Here is a 23923-nt window from a genome sequence, read left to right as displayed (position 1 = left end):
TTATACACTATCCCAAGTATGCAGTTTCTCATTGGGCCTATTCTTTCTCAACTCGGTCCAAACATTTGGAGTTGCTTCAGTTTATGTTACCTTTAGTGCATTTTCCTTAGTGGCAGCAATATTTTCCAAGTACTTCTTAGTTTAAATGAAATGGATGTTTTTGGAGGAGACCGAAATGGCACTGAATCCCAACTTTCAGTCTGTGTCTCTTGCTGACTTAGAAAATTTTCACTCGGAGGATGGCATGATTCTTGCCAATGCTACGCCGATTGGAATGCAGCCCAAATTAAAGTTGATGAAACTCTCATTCCAAAGGTTTTTCATTTTACTCATTGTTGTATTGCGCAAAATTGCCTACCCTAGGAAGTGACTGAAAAAGAACCAAAAAGAGATAAAAGCTCTGCAAAAGTGCTCAAGATTCTTGAATAAGAAGATCAATCAATGAACAAGGGGTTTCTCAATTTATGAATCAAAATAGATATGAGTTTTGAAACTCAATGAAAAGAATGTGGGAAAGTCAAAATCAGCCTGTATATGGTTAACCGAGTTTTGTTAGGTTAGCTAGACATATAAGTTTGGGTTGTTGTAAGTATGTAATGACCAATCGTATGTATGATTCAATGATATATGCAATTTGTTAAATATTAGTTCTTTGATGGAAAGTTTGGATTGATTCAATTGTTGAGTTAATATGTGTGGTTTAGCAACTTTGTATGATTGGTCGTGTATCATTGTTGAACTTCAAAACAGATGCAATATAATTATATGGGTATTTTAAATTGTACAATTTTTCATTTGAAAAAAAAGAACTTTGACATGCAAAACATGTCAAGAATTAGCTCAATTGTTAATTTTTAAGTGTCAAAGAAAAACTTCTATTTGACAGGCAATAAGTGTCAAGGTTAAATATTCTTAATGAGTAATACATGTTGTCGCGATGCGAAGTGACCGACGTTCTCGATTAATTGATCTTTAATAAATAATAGGTTCGGAGTTGCCACCAACCAGATTAAGGTCTGATTGGTCACCAGACAAAATATTGGTCTATGTAAATTCAGATTTAGATTCGGGAGTCAGTTGTGCGTAGGAAAGGTGTTAGCACCCTACAATACCCATAAAAATGGTTATCAAAATTTATCTTTTAAACTAAATTAGAGAGATTCATGTAACAAAGTTTTTATTTGACTTTTTTTAAATGTCCCATGATTCTCAATTCAAAAAGTTAGCATGAATTGATAATTATGGGTGGGATGAGAGCCGTTAGAAAAATAGAATTTATTTTGATTTCAAAAGATGATTTTTATTCGTCTCAAGAGTATTAAAATATCAAACTTTGATGTTTTGATCTCCTTCATAGGCGTTTAATGGAAAATTTCATATATCTAAGAATTAATAAATTCCAATGAAAACACTGTCCAGTCTCATTTTAAAATATAAAATCAGTGATATATTTTGTTTAAAAACAGTTTATTGATTAATTTTTCAAAATGAGAATTTTCATCTACTTATGAAGTTTAAATCATAAAATCCATAAATAAACATTAGTTCTTTCTCTTCTCAAATTTTTATACTCATCTGGCTAAAAACAAATGATTTTTTATACATTTTACAATTATAGAAATTAATAAATAAATAAATAATAATAATAATAATAGTAGCAAAAGAATGTGAAATATGGAAAATACAGGTTGAAAAATAATACATATTAAAAATAATACATGTTGGGAAATAATATACATGTGGTAAAATAAATACAAATTGTAATAAGCGTGAAATAAATTAAATATCAAATCTAACAAACTAATATGTTATTCACAAATTTAGGTAATTAATATCAATGAATTTAATAAACAGTAAACAAAAAATTAACATCAATCAAATTGAACCTAAATTAACAAATTTAAATTAATTGACTTAAACCTAACCAATTTAAATCATAGTAAAATAGATCTAGAGTAAACTCCAATGGCCTAAATCTAACAAAGTTGAAGCACATTGAAATTAATTGGTCATTTGAGAGTAACAATAAATTCAATTGGCCTAAACCTAACAAAATAAATGAAAGATAACTCAACCAGCCTAAATCTAACAAATTTGAAGTACATTGAAATAAATTAGCCTAAATGAATTTGAAAGCAACAATAAATTCAATTAGTAACAAAATTAAAGCACATTAAAGCAACCCAAAGACAGAGTAAACTCAAATTTCCGACCTAAATCTGCTAAATTTAAAGAACAATAAATTCAATTGGTATAAACCCTGCAAAATTAAATTCACCATAAAAACAATTGGTCTAAACCTTGAAAGGAAAAGAGGAAAAAAAAAAAGAAAGGAAAGAGAGGAAAAAAAAGTTACCTTTGAAGACTAATTTGCCTTCCAATTGATCTAACATATTCTCCTCCAAGAAAATCTCTATTTTAGAGTAAAGAAAGAAAATCTAACATACCCAAAAACAAATCCTCTCTTGTTTTTAGATCGTGTTCTAAGGGTGGAGAAGGTGGGGAAAGTAGTGAAGAGGGAGACGAAAAAAACCGTGGGAGAGAAAATTGGGTGATTTAAAGGGAAATAGTAAGGAGATGTGAGATTCGTATCCAACTTTTTTTAATAAAATAAAATAAAAATAAAGTAAATAAATAAACAAATAAAATAAAAAGTAAATAAAAAATAAATGACAAAATACAGTATTTACAACTTGCCCCTTTGTTCATCTTGAAATTATTTAAAGGTAGGAAATAGATAAAGTATTTGGGTCGAAAGGAAAAAAAATATCAACCTTAGCTCTAGGGTTAGGTTTGATAATTAAAGAAATTGATAAACAGGCTTCAACCTTACCTCCAAGGCTAGGTTTGATAAACAAAGGACTTGATAGACAGGTTTTGGCCTCAGCTGGGCTCGATTTAAACAAATTTGAAAAAACATCAACATTAGCTCCAGGGCTAGGTTTGATAAACAAATGACCATAGACAAGCTTCAGGTAAGTCTATAAATATTGTCTTTTTCTATTTGGTTCCAATAATCATTTGTCTTCTTCCAAAAAGATTTTCTCTCCAATATCCACAATCTTCACGTTCGGTAGATTCACAAATTAGTTTTGTTCGCTGATCTTTTAGACGGAGTGCTATTCTTAGAAGAAAGGTGATATGTTCTATCCTGAGAGACAGTTACTCTTAAAACTCAAGCACTGGGGTGAGTAAATTTTTCTTAAGATTTTTATGAAAATTATCAACACAATAAAACAGTAAAACATATATGTATATAGATATGAGCTCAACGAATTCACGTTGTGTCCTTAAGACAAATTCACTCATCCTAGTGCTTGAGTTTTGAGAGTAATTGTCTCCCAGGATATAATAGATCACTTTTCTTCTGAGAGTAGCACCCCGTCTAGAAGATCAGCGAACAAATTTTTGTGGATCTACCGAACGTGAAGATTGTAGATAATTGAGAGAAAATCTTTTTGGAAGAAGGCAAATGATTATTGGAAACAAATAGAAAAGGATTGTATTTATAGACTTATTTGTGGTCATTCGAAAAGTCGTGTCTTTTTTTTCTATAATACTTTTCATAAAGTGATACGTCCACTCATGATGCATCCATTCATGATACATCCATTCATGAAAAAATATAAACAATAATCATTTATTCCAATATTTATAAAAAAACCAACAAAACCAATTGGATTTGAGTATATTTCAAATATATTTATTATTGTGTTTCATATATTGATTAGAATGTTTGCAAAAAAATGTTCAAATGTATATTTAAAAATAACATAAAATCGCAAGTAAGACCAATTACTTGATAGGTGGAATATGATAAATGAATACTATATAATAAATGCATCTTCTCTCTCCAATTCTAAGGATGATTCATCAACATGTGAAGATTTTTCCAATCTTACTATCTTCACCCATCACAAGGATATTTGTTTCGAAAATTCAATTCGAACTTATATATAAAAATATTAAAAAATTTAGACATTTACGAAGATAAGTTTTGAAAATAGATTGAATCTCTAATACTCCCTTAACAGTAAAAACGTACATTGGTTAGTCAAAATCAATTTTCTAACCAAACTTTGACTGGATTGACTGCACTTTGTTTTGTAAATATTTAAACCAACTTCAACTGTAAAGGAGTACAAATCGACGATTGAGTAAGTTTAATCCTTTAAAATTTAAAAAATAATGTTGTCGATTAGAAAATTTTCCAAACCAATGTTGATCAACTTCTATTTATCTTCGAATAATGGTCTTTAGTAGAACCTCGATCGACCCAATTTTTTAGGGGTAATTAGAATGGATAGCAATTGTTAGAATAATTATTAACTAATGTAACAACATTTTAAAAAAATTGCAAATATAGCAAAATTTATCGGTGATAGACCAACATTTGCTACATGGTCTATCGGTAATAGACTCCTATCATTGATAGATTTTGACAAATTTTTCTATATTTGCAATTTTTTTAAAATGTTGCTATATACTTAATTATTTTGAATATAATTGTTATATTTGTAACTATCCTATTTTTTAGTCAATCATGTACTCACCCCTGGTTAAAGCATGATATTGGGCTTTATATTTGGGCGGTATTGGGCCATATAGCCCAGAAAAGTATATAAAACATGAATCAGAAAGATGGCCTAGGAGTTTGAGAAATTACAAAAAGAGACCCCATAAGTCGTTGAAATTAAGTAGGAAGACCAAAAGGAACGCAAATTGGGAAATTAGAGGGCACTTGGAATTGTTCTTGTGTGTTCTCTTCATCTGAAGGTCCCTAAGCTTGGTTCGACCCCCTTCCGTCGTCTTCTTCTCTCTTCCATCACAATGTACGGCGGCCCATCCAAGCTCGGTCGACCTGGCGGCGGTGCCGGCCGTGGACACGGAGGAAAGCGCCCCCACTCCTCTTTTCCTCTACCACCATCTCACCGCCCCTCCGGCCGTCTCTCTCTTGGCGGTGGTGCCGCTGGTTCTGCCTCCAATCCTCGGAATCGAACCACCACCGCAACCACATCCGAAGCCTCTCAATCGACCGAGGAGAATTTCAGTCTCGTTACTGGTAACAACCCCTTGGCTTTTGGTATGATAATTCGGTTGGCTCCGGATTTGATCGATGAGATCAAGCGGGTTGAGGCGCAAGGCGGGACTCCGAGGATTAAGTTTGATGCCATCGCCAATAATTCTAGTGGTAATGTAAGTTTTCTATAATACTTGTTCTTTAGTTAGTCATCCACATCATGTGATAATGAAGACTTTTATGCTTTTCTGTAATTTGCGAGTGTGGGATTGTTTAGATTCTTTGAACTTCTATTACGTACTTCAACTATGCTGTCGGATATTTTTACAACTAGATTGTACAGATTATGCTTTTGTTCACTATTTATTGGGTTTCATTGGGGGCAATTACTTTGACACTAAGTTGATGGATTTTATTTGCTTTGTGGAAGCGCTTTGCGCAACTGCTACTTCGTTTCATATATTTTGGTCTTTATGGTCCTTATTTAGTGGAATTTTTCATCAATTTGAGTTTTGCGTAATTGTTTATACTTTTGTTACATTATTGTGTCTGCCTTTTTTCAATGAGAAATTTGTGTCTACGTTTTTATTGGGTACAAGTTACCTGTTTGCTGAATTAGTGAATATGAATATTGTAAAGTCAAGGATTAGATTACCCAATTGAGTAGAAACATGGAAAACCATGTAAATAAGTATTTGTTTGACAATTATTGTTAGGAATACTATAATTGGATCATATCATCAGTGCTTTGTGTGTCGTTGATACATATATGGTTTTGTAGAAGGGTATTCTGGAGTTCATACCCCATCTGAATATTAGGGCATGGCCATTAAAACCTTTTCAAGCTGGTGATCTGCACTTGATTATACTTGTGCACTTATAGCGTAAAATTTGAGCCTATTTATCTTTCTCAGTATGGTAGACATCATAGTTTAATGATTCAAGGAAGTGCTGTTACCCGCCACTGATGAGGCTTTGGTTTTAGTCATACACTGTGCACAACATGGTTATAAAGAATATGCAACTTATGATGTATTTGGAGTAAATTTTAGTAGTGAGTATTTTGATGTATTTGACCATTAAAACCTTTTCAAGCTGGTGATCTACACTTGATCATACTTGCTGCACTTATAGTGTAAAATTTGAGCCTATTTATCTTTCTCAGTATGGTAGACATCATAATTTAATGATTCAAGGAAGTGCTGCCACCTGCTACTGATGAGGCCTTGGTTTTAGTCATACACTGTGCACAACATGGCTATAAAGAATATGCAACTTATGATGTATTTGGAATAAATTTTAGTAGGAAGTGAGTAATATCTTGATTAAGTTGCTATCTCAAGGACCTAATGAAATTTCCTATTGCTCGACTTGGATCATATTTTTTGGTGTTCTGAATTTGCAAGAGCTGTGAGTGATTTTTCTTTTTTCTTTTTGTTTTTCTTAAGACATTTGGGTCTCATGTGCTTGGCATAGGGTTTCTAGTGATATATTCAGGGATTTCCTCATCCATCCACCTTCTCATGAGAAGGGGCACTTCTTATGGATGGCCAGGGTGTGTCTTGTTCTTTTGGTTCTGCAGAGGGAGCGGAAAAACAAGTTCTTGGCATCAGGTTTCTTTGGGATTGTTCTTAGCAAACCTAAATGTTGATTTATTGCTTTTGTGGTTTGGTCCCTTGTTAGATATCGTGTATCTCCTTGGGCTTCGGTTTTGAAGACTTTTCTAATTACTCTTTCGGGTCTTTTTTGTATAGTTGGAGTCTTTTTTTTAGAGGTAATCTTTTCTCTTTTGGTGGGCTTGTTTTTTATTTGCTCTTGTATTCTTCTAGGATGGCTAATATCCCTGAAATATTAAAGCATGATACCAAGGGGGAAGAGTAAGTGTCCTCTTGTGATTCAAGTAGGAAAACATACAGAGGGGTGGACAGGCTTTCTACAGTTATATATAACGGTTAAAAACCCGGAATTTCCCTTCCATCAGTGGTTCTTTTAATCGAGCACTCCATAATTTGTGGGTGACCAAATACTAGGTGTCATATGAACAAGTTGAAAGTAGTCGGATTTAGGAAAACCTAAAAAGCTATTTTTTCTATATTCTTCCAAAATCTCCACACCAAGAAAGAGGGAGGTTGATTTTTACTGATGGTTCTCGATTGGGATAGATAAAGAAGGAAAGATCTTTTTGATGAAGAGAAGGTTCTAAAGATTACAATTACAAAAGAGTGGTGAAGAAATATGTGTTGGGTCTAAATGGCTTTACCATTTGAATTCTTAAAAATTGATGGAATGCCATCAAAAGTGAACTCATGGTAGTGTTCCAAGGTTCTAGTGAGAATTAGGTGTCAATTCATGGTTTCAGACTTTCAAATGAATTGCTTGTGGAGTCTTGAACGCTTGAGTTTTGAGTATTAAGAGCATTGCATCTTTCCAATCCTTATGGAAGCTAGGAATCTCCATTGGACAACTGATATTCCAGTCCTTCCTAAATTTGGGAATATGAGGTTGCTCCATGTTCATCATGATTTCTTTTTGTCACTTCAATAAAACATAATGGATGGACCTATTAGGATAGCTAGGGCCTATGGCAAGGCTTGTAGATGAAATAGAAAAATTGTAAGGTCTTGTTTTGATTGCATATGCTGGGTTTTGGTTATTTTGTTAAGCCCTCTAAGATCTACCCTTTTAACTTGATATCTCGATTCACCATTGTGTGTAGATGCGCGTTCTGCACCTTATGTGCAAAGTGCAATCCTATTTTCATTTTATCAATTAATTTGTATTGTCAAAGAATCTCTCTTTTGAGAAGACTTACTAGGCTTCCCTTTTTGCATCTGTTTTGGAAAATCTTCTAGGAGGAAGTCTGATCCCTTACCAAAATTGAGGAAATCATTTTAAGGCTCTCCTAACCTTGAGCAGTTTAAAGAAAGGAATACAAAATGACAAATTATGATAAAAAAACAATGAAATTTGTGTTTTGAGATGTAGTCTCCTTTCATTTTATTGATGAAAAGTTGATAAACTCTAAGGGTGCGTTTGGGGGAGGGAAAGAGTTATGGGGGAAAAGGATTATATCCTAGGATTATGAAAATCCTAGTGTTATGATAATATGTGTTTGGGGGAAAGATTATTATTGGTAGTGTTATGGTAATATGTGTTTGGGGGAAGGAATGTAAAACGTAGTGTTATGATAATATGTGTTTGGAGGAGGGATTATGATAGTTGTGTTATAATAATATGTGTTTGGGGGAAGAGTTATGATTGTAGTAACTTAAAAAACAATAATAGAATTTGGATTGGGTTATTTGGGTAGGGTAATGTAGGGTTGTGAGAAAGGAAAAGAGAGGAGAAAATAGGGTTATTTGGGGATTAGGATAACCCTATTCCCTATTTATCATAACCCTTTGGCCAAACACGGTTTGGTCCAATTTCCTAACCCTTTTCCCCTAAAACCCCACCCCAAACATACCATAAACATTGAAAAGTTTTGTTCCTTTTTATTTTGAGTGAGAGTCTCTTTTCATCTTGGTGTAGATCAAAGTTGGTAATCTTTTATCAAAGAATTCTCTGCTCATAATTGCTGAGAGAGTATTATTTATTGATGAATTTCAAGTAGTTACTAAAGGATAGTTACAAGTAGTTAGGCAGCTGGATAACTAAGTAGTTATAGCTGATTAGTTGGCTTTTAACAGTCTTTTAACAACTTATCAACAGACTGGTTAGTAGCTATTCTTATTACATTACTTACATCATTCCACCCTTTTTAGAATAGACTTGCTCCGGAGTCCACTAGTGTGCAAGTTTGAACTCATCCGGTGCATAGTATGGCTTTAAATTGGCAACGTTGAACATTGGGTATATGTTCATATCTGGTGGGAGCTCCACTTTAAAAGCGTTCTCTCCGTATTTTTCTAGGATTCCCATTGAGCCAATATGTCCAATTTGCTATAAGTATCAGATGGGAATTTGCTCTTCCTTAGGTGCCGCATTACTAAATCTCCCTTGGCAAATTTAGCTTGCCTTCTTTTCATATCAGCTGCCTTTTTATAGGAATCCGTGGTTTGTATGAGATGCTCATGAACTTCCTGTGTAGTTGTTCAAGTTTTTCTATCATGCTTTTAGCTTCTTGATTAATGTCCACTGTTGTTGAGAGAGAAGCAAGGTCAAAGGTTAACCTTGGTTGTTTAGTATAGACTATTTCGAAGGGGCATTTGCTTGTGGACCGTTTTCTCATATTACTGAATGCGAACTTTGCTTGTGCTATTGATAAATCCCATTGTTTAGGCTTAGATCCACTGAGGCATCGTATGAGATTATCTAGTGTTTTGTTTGTCACCTTTGTTTGACCGTCTGTTTGAGGATGTGCTGTAGTGCTATATTTGAGTGTAGTATCAAACTTTCTCCATAGGGTTCTCTAGAAATGACGTAGAAATTTCATATCTATGTTAGAGACGATTGTTTTAGGTATCCTTTGTAGCCGTACTATCTCTTTAAAGAAGAGATTAGCAATATATATAGCATCGTTCGTCTCTTTACAAGCAACAAAATGGGTCATTTTACTGAATCGGTCTACTACGACCATTACAGAGTCATAGTTTCTTTGAGTCTTAGGGAGGCCAAGCACAAAGTTAATGAAAAGATCTTCCCAGATGGATTTTGGAATAGGTAATGGACAGTATAGTCCGGCATTAGTGCTTGATCCCTTGGCTCTTTGACAAATGGAACACCTTCTCACAAAATTATTGGAATCCTTTCTTAGCTGTGGCAGTAGTATCTTTAGACAGCATATCAAATGTTTTATCCTGGCCAAAGTGCCTGGATAGACCTCCCAAATGAGCTTCTTTAAGTAAGGCTTCTTGTAGGGAGGTATGCGGTATGCATAGTTGTTCCCCTTTAAAGAGAAATCCCTACACAATATGGTAATCATCAGCCTTTAAATAGTTATTGCATTTGTACCAAGTATCTACAAAATCAACATCTTCTTTATAAAGATTGGGGAGGTACTTAAAGGCTGTAATTTTTGAAGATAGCAGCGTAAGAAGGGAACTCTTCCTGCTAAGGGCGTCGGCCACTTTGTTTTCCTTTCCAACTTGATGTTTGATGACAAAATCAAATCTTTGTAGGAAGGAAATCCATCGTGTGTACATCCTGCTGATGTTCTTTTAAGAGTGAAGATATTTTAGTGAGAAGTGATTGGTTAGGAGGATAAATTCTTTAGACAGTAGGTAATGTTCCCATTGTTTTAATGCTTGAATAAGAGCATATAATTCATGCTCGTATGTGCTCCATGACTGTCTTGGTAGGCTGAGCTTTTCACTAAAATATTCAACTGGGTGGCCTTTCTAGGGCTAGAAGTTAGTCTCTTCTTGATGTCATTGAAGCTCTCTTGTTGCTGAATAGTCCACTTAAAGTTTCCCTTTAAGCAATTGGTAAGTGGTGCAACAATAGAACTAAAATTTTTTATAAACTTCATGTAGAATGAAGCCAATCCAAGAAAGGCTTGTATTTCTTTGATAGAGGCTGGGGTTGGCCAAGTTTGGATGGCTTCAGTTTTCTTGTTGGATGGCTTCAGTTTTCTTAGGTTCCATGCTGATCTTTCCTTGTTTGATAATAAACCCAAGAAAAGAAATCTCTTCATTTAGAAAAACACATTTCTTTTGGTTAATGTATAGCTCTCTTTCGGTCAGTACTTGAAACAGTTTTCTGAGACGTAACATATGTTCAACCTTTCCATTGCTGTATACAAGTATATTATCGAACTAGACTACTATGAATTTGTTGAGGAAAGGATGGAGCACTTGATTCATCAATCTCATAAAAGTGCTGGATGCTTTGGATTATCCAAAGGGCATGACCATCCATTCAAACAAGCCCTCATTAGTTTTTAATGTTGTCTTTGTCCCCAGGTTTAATATGTATCTGGTGGTAGCCACTTCTTAAATCAATCTTTGAAAAGATAGTAGCTTTGCCCAATTGGTCTAAAAGATCATCAATTCGTGGAATAGGAAATCTGTATTTTACAGTTATCCGATTAATAACCCTACTGTCTACACACATCCTCCAACTTCCATCTTTCTTGGGTGTGAGTAGAGCTGGCACTGCACAGGGACTCAAGCTTGGTTTAATGCGTCCTTTCTTTAACAGATCTTTAATGTGCTCATGAAGGATCTGATATTCATGAGGACTCATTCGGTAATGAGCTAGATTTGGCAAGGATGCTCCTGGAATCAAGTCTATTTGATGCTGAATATCTCGTAGAGGTGGTAGCCCATGTGGTTCTTTTTTCAAGTGGGGAAATTCGGCAAGGAATTGTTGTAGTTTAGGTTCCAGGATTTCAGGTTGTTCTCTGATGGTCTTGTCAACAATAACCAGCCCTAGGATGTCTCTTTCTCTTTCCCTAATCAATTTCTTTCCACTGACAGTGGTGAATAGCTACCCCTTAATCTTGTTATGCTTTGCTCCCTCATTATTTTTTGATAATCGAAGTAGAACTATCTTCTTCCCCATCCAATAAAACTCGTAGGTGTTTTCTCTCCCCTTGTGTAAGGTTTGAGTGTCGTGTTGCCATGACCATCCTAGGAGCAAATGATAGACATCCATATCTATTACATCGCAAACAATCTGGTCTTTATATCTGACTTCCAATGGAAAGTGGAATGGTGCAAATCTCACTCACTAAAGTTTCTCCACCATTTTTCACCCAGCCAATCTTGTAGGGGTTTGGATGTTTCTGCCTTTAGGTTCAGGATCGTTACTAGCTTTTTTGCTACAAAATTTTCACTACTTTGCTGTCAATAATCACGTCATACACCTTCCCGTTAATCGTGCATCTGGTTTTAAACAGGTAGTGGCGTTGAGGATTGGTTTCTTCCTTTGGGGCAATTAGGACTCTTTGTATGACACAAGATATCCTATCACCATCATCAGCTTCGATCAATTCGGTTTCTTCTTCTAATGCTTTACTGTCATCGCTTGCTGAATCATATTCTTCATTAGCCAAGGCTATTGTTTTTCGCTGAGGACAAGTGTTAGATAGATGACCAGAGTGGGCACACCTAAAGCACTTGCCTAATGATGGTCGATTTTAATTATTCTGAACCTTTCCCTTGCTTGAATTATCCTTTTTCTTAGCTGCATCCTGAGTTTCAACATCTTTACTTTTACCTGCAACTGATGTTGATGGCTGTTCACTTATTATATTGCTGTAAGTCTGTTTCTTGGGGAAGCTTGTTTCCAATGTGTTCTTTCTACTAGTACTCTTCAATCATGCAACTATCATTTCTTCTACAGTTTCTGCAAGGGAAATAGCTTCAGATAGAAAACGGAACGGTTGCAACTTTACCTTTTTCCTTATATCAAATCGTAGACCACCAATGAATCTTGCAATCTGATGTTGCTCATTCTCACTCAAATTGGTTCTTGCATTTAATCTATGGAACTCTTCGATAAACTCTGCTACTGTTCGACTTCCTTGGAGGCAATTTTGATACTGGTTATATAGTGTTTGTTCATAATTTGGAGGTAGAAAACATGCCTTCAAAAGTTTTTTCATCTTCCCGAATGAATGGGTGGTTTGCCATACTTTTGTCTGTTTATTTCTAGCTGGTCCTACCATGCTGAAGCTCCTCCTCGTAGTTTCAGAGCCACCAGGTGTACTTTCTTTTGATCAGGTGTGTCCATGTAATTGAAGAAATTTTCAGTGCTTTTAATCCAATCCAAAAGAGATTCAATATCACACTTACCGTTATAAACTGGAAGATCGATTTTCATCTTGTAGTCATGATGAACTTCCCTTCGTGCTTTTTGCCCTCTATAAGCTTGTCTCATTCGAAAATCTCCATTGTCATTCCAGATATTTCTTTGTTCGTCGCTGCCGGAGGAATCATATTCTTGCCCATTTGCCAAGCTTCATATTCTTCTTGAGAATTGTCGTCAGCATACCGCAGTGGAATTTCCATCGGCCTTCTTCTTTGATCATATCTTTGATTGGGCAAATTTCTAAAGTTCCTTCGAGCTTGTCGGCCTCCTCTGTTTCCATCGTTTCGGTCATTGTTCGCATTGGCTTTGATTCTCGCTGGTGCCGGTAACCCATCCGTTCTTCGAGTCAATGTTTCCAAACTATCCATCATTCTATCAAATTTCTCGTGTAAATCTCCCCAGTCTTCGACGGCCAGCAAGCGCACCATGGATGTCCTTGGAGAGAGGGCGACGATCTCTTCCACCTCTTGTTGCTCACGGTTGTCCCCCCCGGTAGGGATTCCTCCTCTCCGGCCACCCGTCCGAAGATCGGTGCCGCTCTGATACCACTTTGGTGTAGATCAAAGTTGGTAATCTTTTATCAAAGAATTCTCTGCTCATAATTGCTGAGAGAGTAGGTGTTTATGGATGAATTTCAAGTAGTTACTAAGGGGTAGTTACAAGTAGTTAGGCAGCTGGATAACTAATCAGTTAAACAAACTGTTTAGTAGCTATTTTTATTACATTATTTACATCACATCTTATCAATGAAAAGCTGTGTTTCCTTAAAAAAATTGATTAAAAAACATGTAAAAATAGTTCTTGGATCTTGTTCATGCTCCAGTTGTGGAGATTCAAATCCAAATTAGGTTAAAGGTCAAGTTTACTACCTAAACTTTTATGGAGTAACGATGTACTTTGATTCAAAAACATTGATTTTAGTCCTTGTACTTTTAATTTTGTGACAATTTAGCCCTTGTACTTCAGCATAAAACAATCTAGTTTGTGTACTTTCAAATTTGTAACAATTTAATCCCTACATTTAAAGTTCCATCAAAAGTAAATGTTGTTTTTTATTATTTAATTATTTTGACTTTGTTGCTTATGAAGTTATTGAATCTTTAATTAGTTTATTGATTTACCTATGTAACTTGTAAAAAGTTCTATTAAATATTAACACTAGTTTTCACGATAATGACTGTACTATTTCATCGCAAACTTTAAATTTCAGGGATTAAATTGTTACAAAACCAAAAGTACAGGGACTAAATCTTACAAATCAAAGTTTAGGGACCGAATTGTACTTCCCACTTCTCGACTTTTACCACATGCATTTTCTTTTTATTGATAAGAAGGGTCTAAAAGTCTCGAGGAACTGCCCCTTGTTCGCCATCCCCCCACTGTGCTAAAGTCATAATATGTGCATGAATCTAACATATTCTCATTTCTCATCATGTCAATGTTTCCTGACAGTCAATGTTATAACCATCCATGCACCTTAAGATCTAATTTCTGCATCTATGTTTGAAGCTATTTTATGAGGTCTCGGGAATTTAAGATTGTTATACTTGAACTCAAATTTGACATCAGGTCATTGATGTTGGTGGGAAAGAGTTTAGGTTCACATGGTCACGGGAACGTGGTGATAGTTGTGAAATATATGAAGAACGCAAAAGCGGAGAAGATGGAAGTGGTTTACTCATTGAATCAGGGAATTGTTGGAGAAAACTGAACGTGCACCGTGTCTTGGATGAATCAACTACAAACCATGTTAAGAAGTTGTCTGAAGAAGCTGAACGTAAATCTAAGTCTCGTAGGTATGCAATTCTGTATTGAGGATGTTTCTTGCTTCTCTACTTTGGGCAACTAGCACACGTGCCCTAACTGCATTTTTCCCTTTTTGATTTATATATTATTAGACTTTCATGCATTTTTTAAAACTAAGTGGGTCTAGTTTATGTGCTTATCTTAATTCTCACACTTGACAGTTTTTGAATCATTAAATGAACTATAATAATTTACAAATGCAATGTAAATACATTGGGAATATTAGCACTAACATTAAACATATACGTAATTACGTAGTAAGTTTATTAGAGTTATGTAAATTGGTCGAGTTAGGAGGTTGGTGGAGGAGATTTCTTATTGCATTTTGGGGACACCAAACCACTCAAAGAACTTAGGAGGTTGTTCTTCTTTTGTATTTTGATGCAAATCAAATTACATCTTTGGCCTTTAGGAGCCTTAACAAGGATGATAGACTTCAAAGGAAGTTTGGGAATTGGTCTCTCACCTTTGAGATGCAGTTTATGTTTGGATGGTGGGGACCGAGGAGGACCTTGAACACCTTTTCATCCATTGTATCTTTGCTTATAGCATGTGGAATTACTTGTTTAGCATTTTCTACATCTCTACTTGGTGCCCAGTAGGGTAGATGATTGGATTATGGAAGGCCTAAATACTTGTAATTTGACAGGAAGGGCCGAAAATCTTGGGATGTTTTTTGAGCTCTTTTGTGGCATGATTGGAAGGAAATGAATGTGAGGTCTTTCAAAGATAACTCTTATGTTTTAATTCCTTTTGCGATCTTGTAAAAAATACGATGTCTGGGTGGATATCTCTAGGTACGAAATTCTTTTGCAATTACAACCTCCAGATGATTATTAATGATTTGAAAGCTCACCATGTCTGTTTGGGAAGGAGGTGCCCTTTTCCCCGAGGGTGTAGTTGGGGAGTCGAGGTAAATGTTAGTGTGCTAACTAAACAATACCTACTTTCTCCATCCGTCTTTCAGAGAGAGCTTTTTTGTGGTTTGTTGGGGTGTGAGATGTAATTTGGGATCTTTTGGGGGAGAGGATGATAGGGTGTTTAGAGGTTGAGACAAGGATCCTTACGAGATTTGGTTCTTAGTGAGGTTCCACGTTTCTTGTGGGCTTCAGTTTAGAAGCTTTTTTGCAATCACTCTATTGATAACATTTTACTTAGATGGAGCACTTCGTGTAGCTGGCGCGTTCCGGTATGATGGTTTTTTTTTATATTTCCTTGTATTCTTTCATTTTTTCTTAGTGAAAGTTGTTTTTCAAAAACTAAACAATACCTACTGTACTTGCTAACAATGAAATTCTGCCTTGGTGGTGCAGTTCTCTAGAAACTTGCATGGCATCTCACAGAAAAGCTGTCTTTCTGTTTTACATTTGCCATGTTTAGCCTCCTTAAGACAAACAAAATAAAATCAATTGAGTAATTTGCACACAGAATCATACATGAGTACTGACATTTTTAATATAAATTAATTTATAAACGTTGGTGATATATAATTAAATTTGCTTCAACCACCCGCTTAAACTTTTGGGTGAAGTTGTGGTTTAGGGTTTAGGGAGGTCTTGTGTTCAAGCCCCTGCATTATCGTTTCCTCCCCGATTAAAATTGATTTCCACTTGTTAGGCCTTTCAAATATTTCAAGCCCACGAGTGTTGGGGAGTGTTTGGTGATATATAATTAAATTTTCCTTCAACCACCAACTTAAGCTTTTGGGTGAATTGGTGGTTTAATAATATAGATACACATGATATTATTTAAAAGAATTTGTTCTGAATATACCCGAACATACATGATATTATTTAAATCAACCGAGTAATTGGCACACAGAATCATACCTGTGCTCAGAATATACATGATGATTTTTAACAGTTAGAAGACTCTTCATTACTAGTGCTTTGTCAAGGGATCTTCTCAACCTGTTGCCCTTAGGTTGTTCTCTTTTTGTCTTTTATGAAATATACCTATTATTTCCTTATAAAAAAAGTGCTTAGAATGTACTTGTTTCTAATACAACACAACTGCAGATGACTTTAAAGGTATTTTTTTATTTAATTAAATGTTGACATGGAACTATAGCTTAGTCCATTATTTGGCTGTACGGAATGATCTTAAATTAACATTTTATCTGAGCTGTGGATGTTTCACCGTTCTTCTAAGTTGTAATTTAGTTTATTTGTAAGTTTAGTGATAATTTTCGATCAACATATTCTAATATTTGTCTGTCAAACCAAAATACAGAGAGAAAAAAGCTTTTAAATCTTTGATGATTAAGATGTTGCACTGAGTTTGTAAAACCTTATACTTTTATGAGTATGCAACTTCTAAACTATAGAGAGATTTTGGTTTTTGTTATAGAGCCATCCATGAGCAAATTTATTGCTCTCTTTAGCTTTTACTCATCCATGCACGTATATTGTGTTTCTTGCTGCAGAGCTATCGTCTTAGAACCTGGGAATCCATCCATGAAGAATCAAATAAAGCAATTGGCTGCTGCCGAAGGTATGTATCTTTTAAGGATTTGTTTAGTGGGTAGGAGATGGATTATATTATTTTATCATTGACTGAATAGGAGATCGATTCATTCTCATGTCTGGTAAAGTTGTCTTATCAGCCTGCCTTAATCAGTTTTTCTTTTTTTTCCACATATTTTTTTGTTGTTGTTGCTGTTATTGTTATATGATTGTAGTACTGCAAAAACTGAGCCTTCTATGTTGATCAAGCCTGTACTAATTCCTTGCTTGCTCGCTTGCAGCTAATCCGTGGAGGCATTTTAAGAATAAGAAAGAGCCTCCCTTTAAAAAGCAGAAAAATGAATTGTCTCAAGGTGATCGTCTGTTTACATGTATTGAGTTTTTCATTTTCTTTTTGCAAGTTTTTATGCTTTATCCGTGATTTCTTGGGATAAATTTTTTTTCTCCCTCCCGAGTGTTTTCTCTCTGACATATACCATTGCTCCTGATGCACATTAATGTCAATTAACCCTAGTCGTGGAGTACTGATGCAAGATGTCATTGCAGTTGGGCCTCCAAAATCTACGTATAAACCTGGTATGCCATCCTTACCTGCTTCTAAGGATAGGCTATCTTCTTCACCTATTCCATTGCCACCTGAGCAATTCGGTGGTCCAGTATCTCAATTTGGGTCTGCAAACACCAATAAGACCCATGTTATTGCAGAAGATATTAGACCTCGAGTACCTGCTAAGATTAATCCTGCTGCTAGCAACGAGAAGGAAATCCTGACCATAGCTCCAAAAGGAGTACTTGAAACACCAGGACAGGAAGGGAATAGTGGAGCTAAACCAACAGACTTGCAAGGAATGTTGTATAATTTACTTCTGGAGAATCCCAAGGGGATGAGTTTGAAGGTACACAAGTAAAACTTTTGCGGTTAGGAACTTCGGATGTTAGTGTTCATCTATCTAAATTTAAGTATTGATTGCTAATATAAAAATGTTCGAAGTTTTCTGTTCATTGTATGTTTTTTTTCTCTTTTTTTATCAATTCTGTTCAAAACATACAGGTTTTGCTATTTTCTACTTACCTCTCAACGTTAACTCTTCTGCTACTTCCTCTTCCTTCCTTTTCATTCCTCTCCCTCTCTCTTGTAGGCCTTGGAGAAAGCTGTTGGCGATAAAATCCCAAATGCTGTGAAAAAGATTGAGCCAATTATTAAAAAAGTAAGTTACATAAATCTTAAATTATTAGATAGATAGATAGATATATAGCTAGATCAAAAAAACATTGTAGAATTAAACAAATAAGAGAGAGAACAGCCAGGCGTTGGGGGTAGAGAGAAACCTTTCCATAGGAACTATAAGAAAGCTTTCTTGTTATTCATAATTGTGGAAAGGTTGTAGTTACAAACTGAATATTATTTAGCCATTTCAGAAAATCTCTTAACACTCCTTACATATGTTATCTTTAATAGTACATCAATTAAAAAGATCCTACAAATGAACTATCAATTGAAATTCGAAACAAGGAGAAAATGAGAGGTGTGAATTGAACTGTTTGAACTCATAATAAATTTACCGCTCCTGAAAACTTCAGATATTGTTGTAGTTCCGAATTCTGATTGTTCTTATATTCTTGTGTGATTTTGACTATTAGATTGCAACCTACCAAGCTCCAGGGAGATATTGTTTGAAATCAGGAGTTGAGTTGGAAGGCTCTAAAAAACCTACATCGGAAGGTGAAAGGTATTTCAACATCCAAAAAGCTGATTTCATGTGGTTGACTTGAACGATTATTTGCAAAATCTTAAATTGGATTGTTTGTTCCTGTTACCATTTCTGAGTTGTTGGCCAGACAGCCTCAACTGTCTCATTTTCTGAGAATATTACATTACATGCTGGATAAACCCATAGAGGGAGTAAAAATACTTCAAGACTGCCTTAAATGTCTCACTTCTGAGAATATTACAGTATATGCTGGATTCAAACTTATAATCTCTTTAGAGGAAGTAGAAATGCTTCAACACAACCTCAAAGGTCCCATTTTCTTTTTTAGAATATTACGTTCGATTCAAACTTATAACCTCTTAAAGGAAGTAGAAATGCGTCAACTGTCTTGTAGTTATAGTTTGGTTTTGTTGATTATCAATAAACTAAACTTTATGATGAAAGAAAGCATAACATATAGTAGGCAGAAAGCTTTACTGCAAGGGTTTATAATAAACAAAAACAACTTCATGTGAACATAACGTTCAATAGTTAAGACATTCCTACCTCCTCCACGAGATTGTAGGTTCAAATTTCTACATGTTACTGGGTGTATTTGATATATATGGATTGCTTGATTTTCATCTAGGAATTTAATTCATGTCTTGTACTTTTGCAGCTCTCCTTTGGTCAGTCATCACCAAACCTCTGTACATGAAGACCTCCCTGATCAAATAAATGCTCCAGAATTGCAGTTAGAAGCAGGATGTGGCATTGATTTGGAGGAAAAGGTAGAAACCTCTCAAGCAAACAAAGAATCAAATTTCTTGGAGAAAAATGGTATCCAACAGCCTGATCCTTTTGCTGAGAAAAAAGGTTCTGAAAATAGTGAAGGCCAGGCAGCTAGTTCTTCTGACAACGAAAGTGACAGTGATTCAGATAGTGATAGTAGTGATAGTGGAAGCGATAGTGGGAATCATAGTAGGAGTAGAAGCCGAAGCCCTGTGGGTAGTGGGAGTGGGAGTAGCAGTGATAGCGAAAGTGATGGGCCTTCCAATAGCCAGGAGGGTTCTGATGAGGATGTAGATATCATGACCAGTGATGATGACAAAGAATCCAAGCATAAATTGCAAGCTTCTGTGCAGGGTTTCTCTACATCCCCTGCTGCTTGGAAAAGTCCAGATGGTGGGCCTGTGCAGATTATAGATGATGAGAAGGAAGACGGACAAGAATATGATGCAATTGATATTGAGAAAGATTCTTCTGATGATGAGCCAGATGCTAAAGTTGATGGTCGTAGTTTACTTCCTACTGAAGAAGTTGGAAGACCCGTGGAAGAACCAAGATCCTTTTCACCATACCCTGATGAATTCCAAGAGCGCCAAAATTTTATTGGAAGTTTGTTCGAGGATAGGGAAAATAATGTTGCAGACAGTGCCAGGCATGAACAATCTGACAGCACAGGTCGGATATCTAAAGGCAAATCTAAAAGGAGTTCTGATCTGGAGTGCTTAGAAGAGAAAGCTGATCATACCAAGAGATTAAAATCTGAAAGCTTAGCCCAACAACCAGTTTCTGGTAATTGGGGAGTCCAATTACAGAGTCCTCGCAATTTATCTCCTAGTAAACTCAATAGAGATTCTGTCAGAAATCTTACAAGTCAAGTTACTAATAAAGGGGAAATTAAAGGCAATTCTGATTTTAGACCGAAAAAGGGAAACAAAGAAACAGTATCAGAAAAAAATAGTTCAGATGTTCCACAAGCAGGTTGGAGGCCTCATGACCAAAGTGGAGGAGTGAGGGCTGTAGATACAGCTACCAGAGCCGACAAGCATGGTGATATTGGGCGTGGCACTAAACACATCGAAAAGAGTGGCCATGCTAATGAAAATTTTCATGTGTTCAAAGATACATTTTATGGAAATGCTGATAATGAAGGGACAAAGGAGAAAAAGGTGTCAAAAAATTCTAGATCAGGTGGGCCAGGGGACAAACATATACAACCCTTTGACTCCCATCAGAGTAAACCTGGTGAAATAGTTGGTAAATTCAAAGATGGCCAAACATTTTCAAGCTCACAGATGGGGTATTCACCAAGGGATAATAATAATAGAGTTAGTGCCAACAGGTCCCCTGTTAATGGAAAAGGTCGAATTCTACAAAGAGAGCCTTCAGACCTGGAGTTAGGTGAACTTCGGGAGCCTTTCCCTGAGGAAGCACGGGGTAAAAAGAAATTTGAAAGAAACAATTCGTTGAAACAGTTGGAGAATAAAGAAAACACTACAGATATCTGGGGTTCAGATTTAAATAAAGGAAAATCTAATTTGAAGGCTAGTTTAGAATATGGAAAGCGGTCGTCACCCCATGTGAGTACTAAGTTTCCCAGCAATCCAGAAGGCTCAAATAAAAAGAAAAATTCAGAACATATGGTTGAAGATTCTAACAGGCTTAACAACCGGTCTCTGCTGTCTCATTCACAATATAATTCAAGAATAGATCATGCTGAAGTCGACAAGTCAGTTGATGGAAATGTAAGACCTAATCAAGGGAATGGTCCAGAAGGCTATGTGGAAAGCAACAGAAAAGCTTCTGTTGGCATTTCCCAGCTGAATGATACAAAAAGAGAACAGCTTCCCTCAAAAAAAGGAAGTAAAAGACAAGCACCTAATCCAATAACCGAAGTTACAGATGGACTTAAGAACCCAATATCAGCTGAGCATGAAAATAGCGATCCAAAGAGACGAGATTCCTCTTCAGATGAAAATAGTTGTTCATATTCCAAGTATGAAAAGGACGAACCAGAGTTGAAGGGAGCAATCAAGGATTTTTCTCAGTAAGTTTCATCTATAACTCATTGAAGTTCTTTTACTTTTGTCATTTTTGTCTGTGATAACTGATGAAAAAGTATGTCTATTATTAGGTACAAGGAATATGTACAGGAGTATCACGATAAATATGAATCGTACCTATCTTTGAACAAAATCCTAGAAAGCTACAGGTAATAATGCTTCCATTCTCACACATGTTGCAATCTGGCTGTCTTAATGTCCAGTTATAATGATTAAACTAGTTTGATGATTTATTTATGTTTTCTGGCATGTGGTTCCTGTAAAGAAAACATTATTAAGTTTTCTAGCATACATTCGTATTTGCAGGACTGAGTTCTGCAAACTCGGAAAGGAACTTGATTCTGCTAGAGGACAAGATTCGGAGAAATACTTTAATGTCTTAGGACAGTTAAAAGAATCCTATCGGCTATGTTCAACGGTAGGTTCACCTCTCCTAGTATCTTTGCTAAGTTTGCACTTAATAGTATTAGTAGTTTCTCACGTTCCAGTACATGTGTCTCCAACTTTGGGACATTGTGTCTTAAATTGACATTAGTAATTTCCCTTGCACAAAATCCCAATGTTTAATCTGTGGCAAAGCTCTGAATTCTGATATTTCAGTCAGCTAGTGCTCGTTGTAGTTTTTAGGTTTGTGTGATCTTTTTGGTTCATATTGAAAATTGGTATTCTAGAGGGGGCAGGGGAAAGAATGAACTTGTGATTGAAAGTAAAAGGTTTGGGATTGTATAGGATTAAGGTTGACCATAAATTCAGTGGCAGCAAGGCATGGTTGACGGAATTGGTATAGGCATTATTTTCACCATCTCTGTTGATTTGGATAACCTCGTATGCTCAGGTTATTTGAATCTGGATTAGATGGCTCACATGGCTTGTCTTGATGTAGGCACGAATATTTTTGTATGCCTTGATCTGTATACATCAATTTTCTCCCCTTGTTGTATACAAATTCATAATGAAGTCACTCAAACTAAGATTAATTTGCAGAGGCACAAGAGATTGAAAAAAATATTCATTGTTCTCCACGAAGAGCTGAAGGTGATTAACATTAACTTTCTAATCTACATTACCTTCTTGCTTTGTTGTGTGCATTCTATTTCGTCGTTTTCTTAATATGTATTATATTGTTGCAGCATATAAAGGAAAGGATTAGAGATTTTGTACAAACTTATGCAAAAGATTAAGACTAGATGTGCCTCTCGTTCGAGCCATCAAAGCGTCCTTAAGACAAGCATTTTCAACTTGAGGTAGGTTATTAAAAGGTCGAGGTGGATGCAAGAACTGTATCCATGAATTCCCGTGTATAGAAAATTAGTCAATTTCTTGCTACCCAATAGCATGGGAAGGTGTACATTTTTTTTGATCTCTCCCTCTCTTTTAAAATGCCGATTTCATTTGTTTAGCTAAGTAGAGAGGTTGGACTTTTATTTTAGTTTAGCCTGACCTCTTCCTGTATAGACTTTGCGAGGCTTATTTTGAAGTTTGGATATAATCTATATTTTATAGGTTGTACAAATTTTGAAGGTGTAAAAATATGTTCCCCTATAACTGTGAATATGTGCTAATGTCATTGATTGTATTTGTGGCAATCATGAAAGGGGATTTTATAGTGTGAATCAATGAAAAGTTTCTTCTCTTCAACAATGTTTGAATTGGTGAAATTATTACCCATTATAGTAATATGTATTTGTATCTCATTTAAAATCAGAACAAAATGCTTGGAAAGAGATGAATTCTTGATCAACTACTATCAATCTAAATGAATTTTATTTTAATAGTAAGAAATTTTCTAAATTGGTTAACATTAGACAGTTGAAACTTGAAACATGTTCAAATTGTGGTGGGAATGTAAATGTGACATTTGACAACTAGATAACACTATCATATATTTACCCCTTTTATAAGTATTTATCGTAGGTATTTTATTTAAACACTTCAAAAACCAATTCAAACACATCTTGGGAGAAATTGGACTTCAGTGCAATTAAAATATAACGATTTTTAGTTAAAATGGCACAATGAAACAAGATTATACTCTTACTATGAGTACTCTTGCGGTTGGATTTAATTGCCCTCATGATTTTAAGGATGCTCTATTTGGATTGGATTCTCTCTCTTTCTTTTTTCATATTTGATTTTAGAGCATTTTTTGCATTTAAATCATAGTTATCAGGATTGATTTTTAAAGATCTCATCATACTGTACTATGAAATTAGTATTTAAAATAAAGAGATCTGTTTGATTCGTGATTCATTTTTATTTTAAACAAGAACTAAAAAAAAGTAACTAATACGTGTTTAGTATACTTGTTTTTTTAAACTGATTTAAAAATCAACATCC

At 35.3% G+C, this 23923-nt stretch overlaps 1 protein-coding gene across 6 annotated transcripts; it reads left to right on the top strand.

Annotated features, from left to right (window-relative positions):
- Positions 1–4703: 4703 nt before the first annotated feature.
- LOC103490006 (uncharacterized) lies at positions 4704–23227 on the top strand. 6 transcript variants are annotated; one of them, XM_008449368.3, is made up of 12 exons: positions 4704–5196; positions 14345–14571; positions 17007–17074; positions 17328–17399; positions 17593–17942; positions 18186–18254; positions 18688–18776; positions 19417–21570; positions 21658–21735; positions 21893–22004; positions 22571–22621; positions 22717–23227. In XM_008449368.3, the coding sequence occupies exons 1-12, from the start codon at positions 4831–4833 to the stop codon at positions 22765–22767; spliced, it is 3687 nt and encodes a 1228-aa protein (XP_008447590.2). In that variant the 5' UTR covers positions 4704–4830; the 3' UTR covers positions 22768–23227. The 6 variants fall into 6 exon arrangements, with proteins under 6 accessions (XP_008447590.2, XP_050939806.1, XP_050939805.1 ...); XM_051083849.1 differs by lacking the exon at positions 22717–23227 and having other exon boundaries at positions 17593–17622; positions 17752–17942; positions 22470–22621; XM_051083848.1 differs by lacking the exon at positions 22717–23227 and having other exon boundaries at positions 22470–22621.
- Positions 23228–23923: the final 696 nt, after the last annotated feature.

The sequence above is a fragment of the Cucumis melo genome, chromosome 4, assembly GCF_025177605.1.
Source record: "Cucumis melo cultivar AY chromosome 4, USDA_Cmelo_AY_1.0, whole genome shotgun sequence".
NCBI lineage: Eukaryota > Viridiplantae > Streptophyta > Magnoliopsida > Cucurbitales > Cucurbitaceae > Cucumis > Cucumis melo.
The sequence above is the reverse complement of the archived record's forward strand: the minus strand, read 5'-3'. Positions and strand labels throughout refer to the sequence as shown.

Excerpts from the sequence above, each read along its gene's own strand:
- LOC103490006 (XM_051083848.1), top strand. The coding sequence starts at position 4,831 with ATGTACGGCGGCCCATCCAAGCTCGGTCGACCTGGCGGCGGTGCCGGC. Across the intron at positions 18,255-18,687 it reads TTGAGCCAATTATTAAAAAA|ATTGCAACCTACCAAGCTCC; the intron begins GTAAGTTACATA and ends TTTGACTATTAG. Across the intron at positions 18,777-19,416 it reads CCTACATCGGAAGGTGAAAG|CTCTCCTTTGGTCAGTCATC; the intron begins GTATTTCAACAT and ends GTACTTTTGCAG.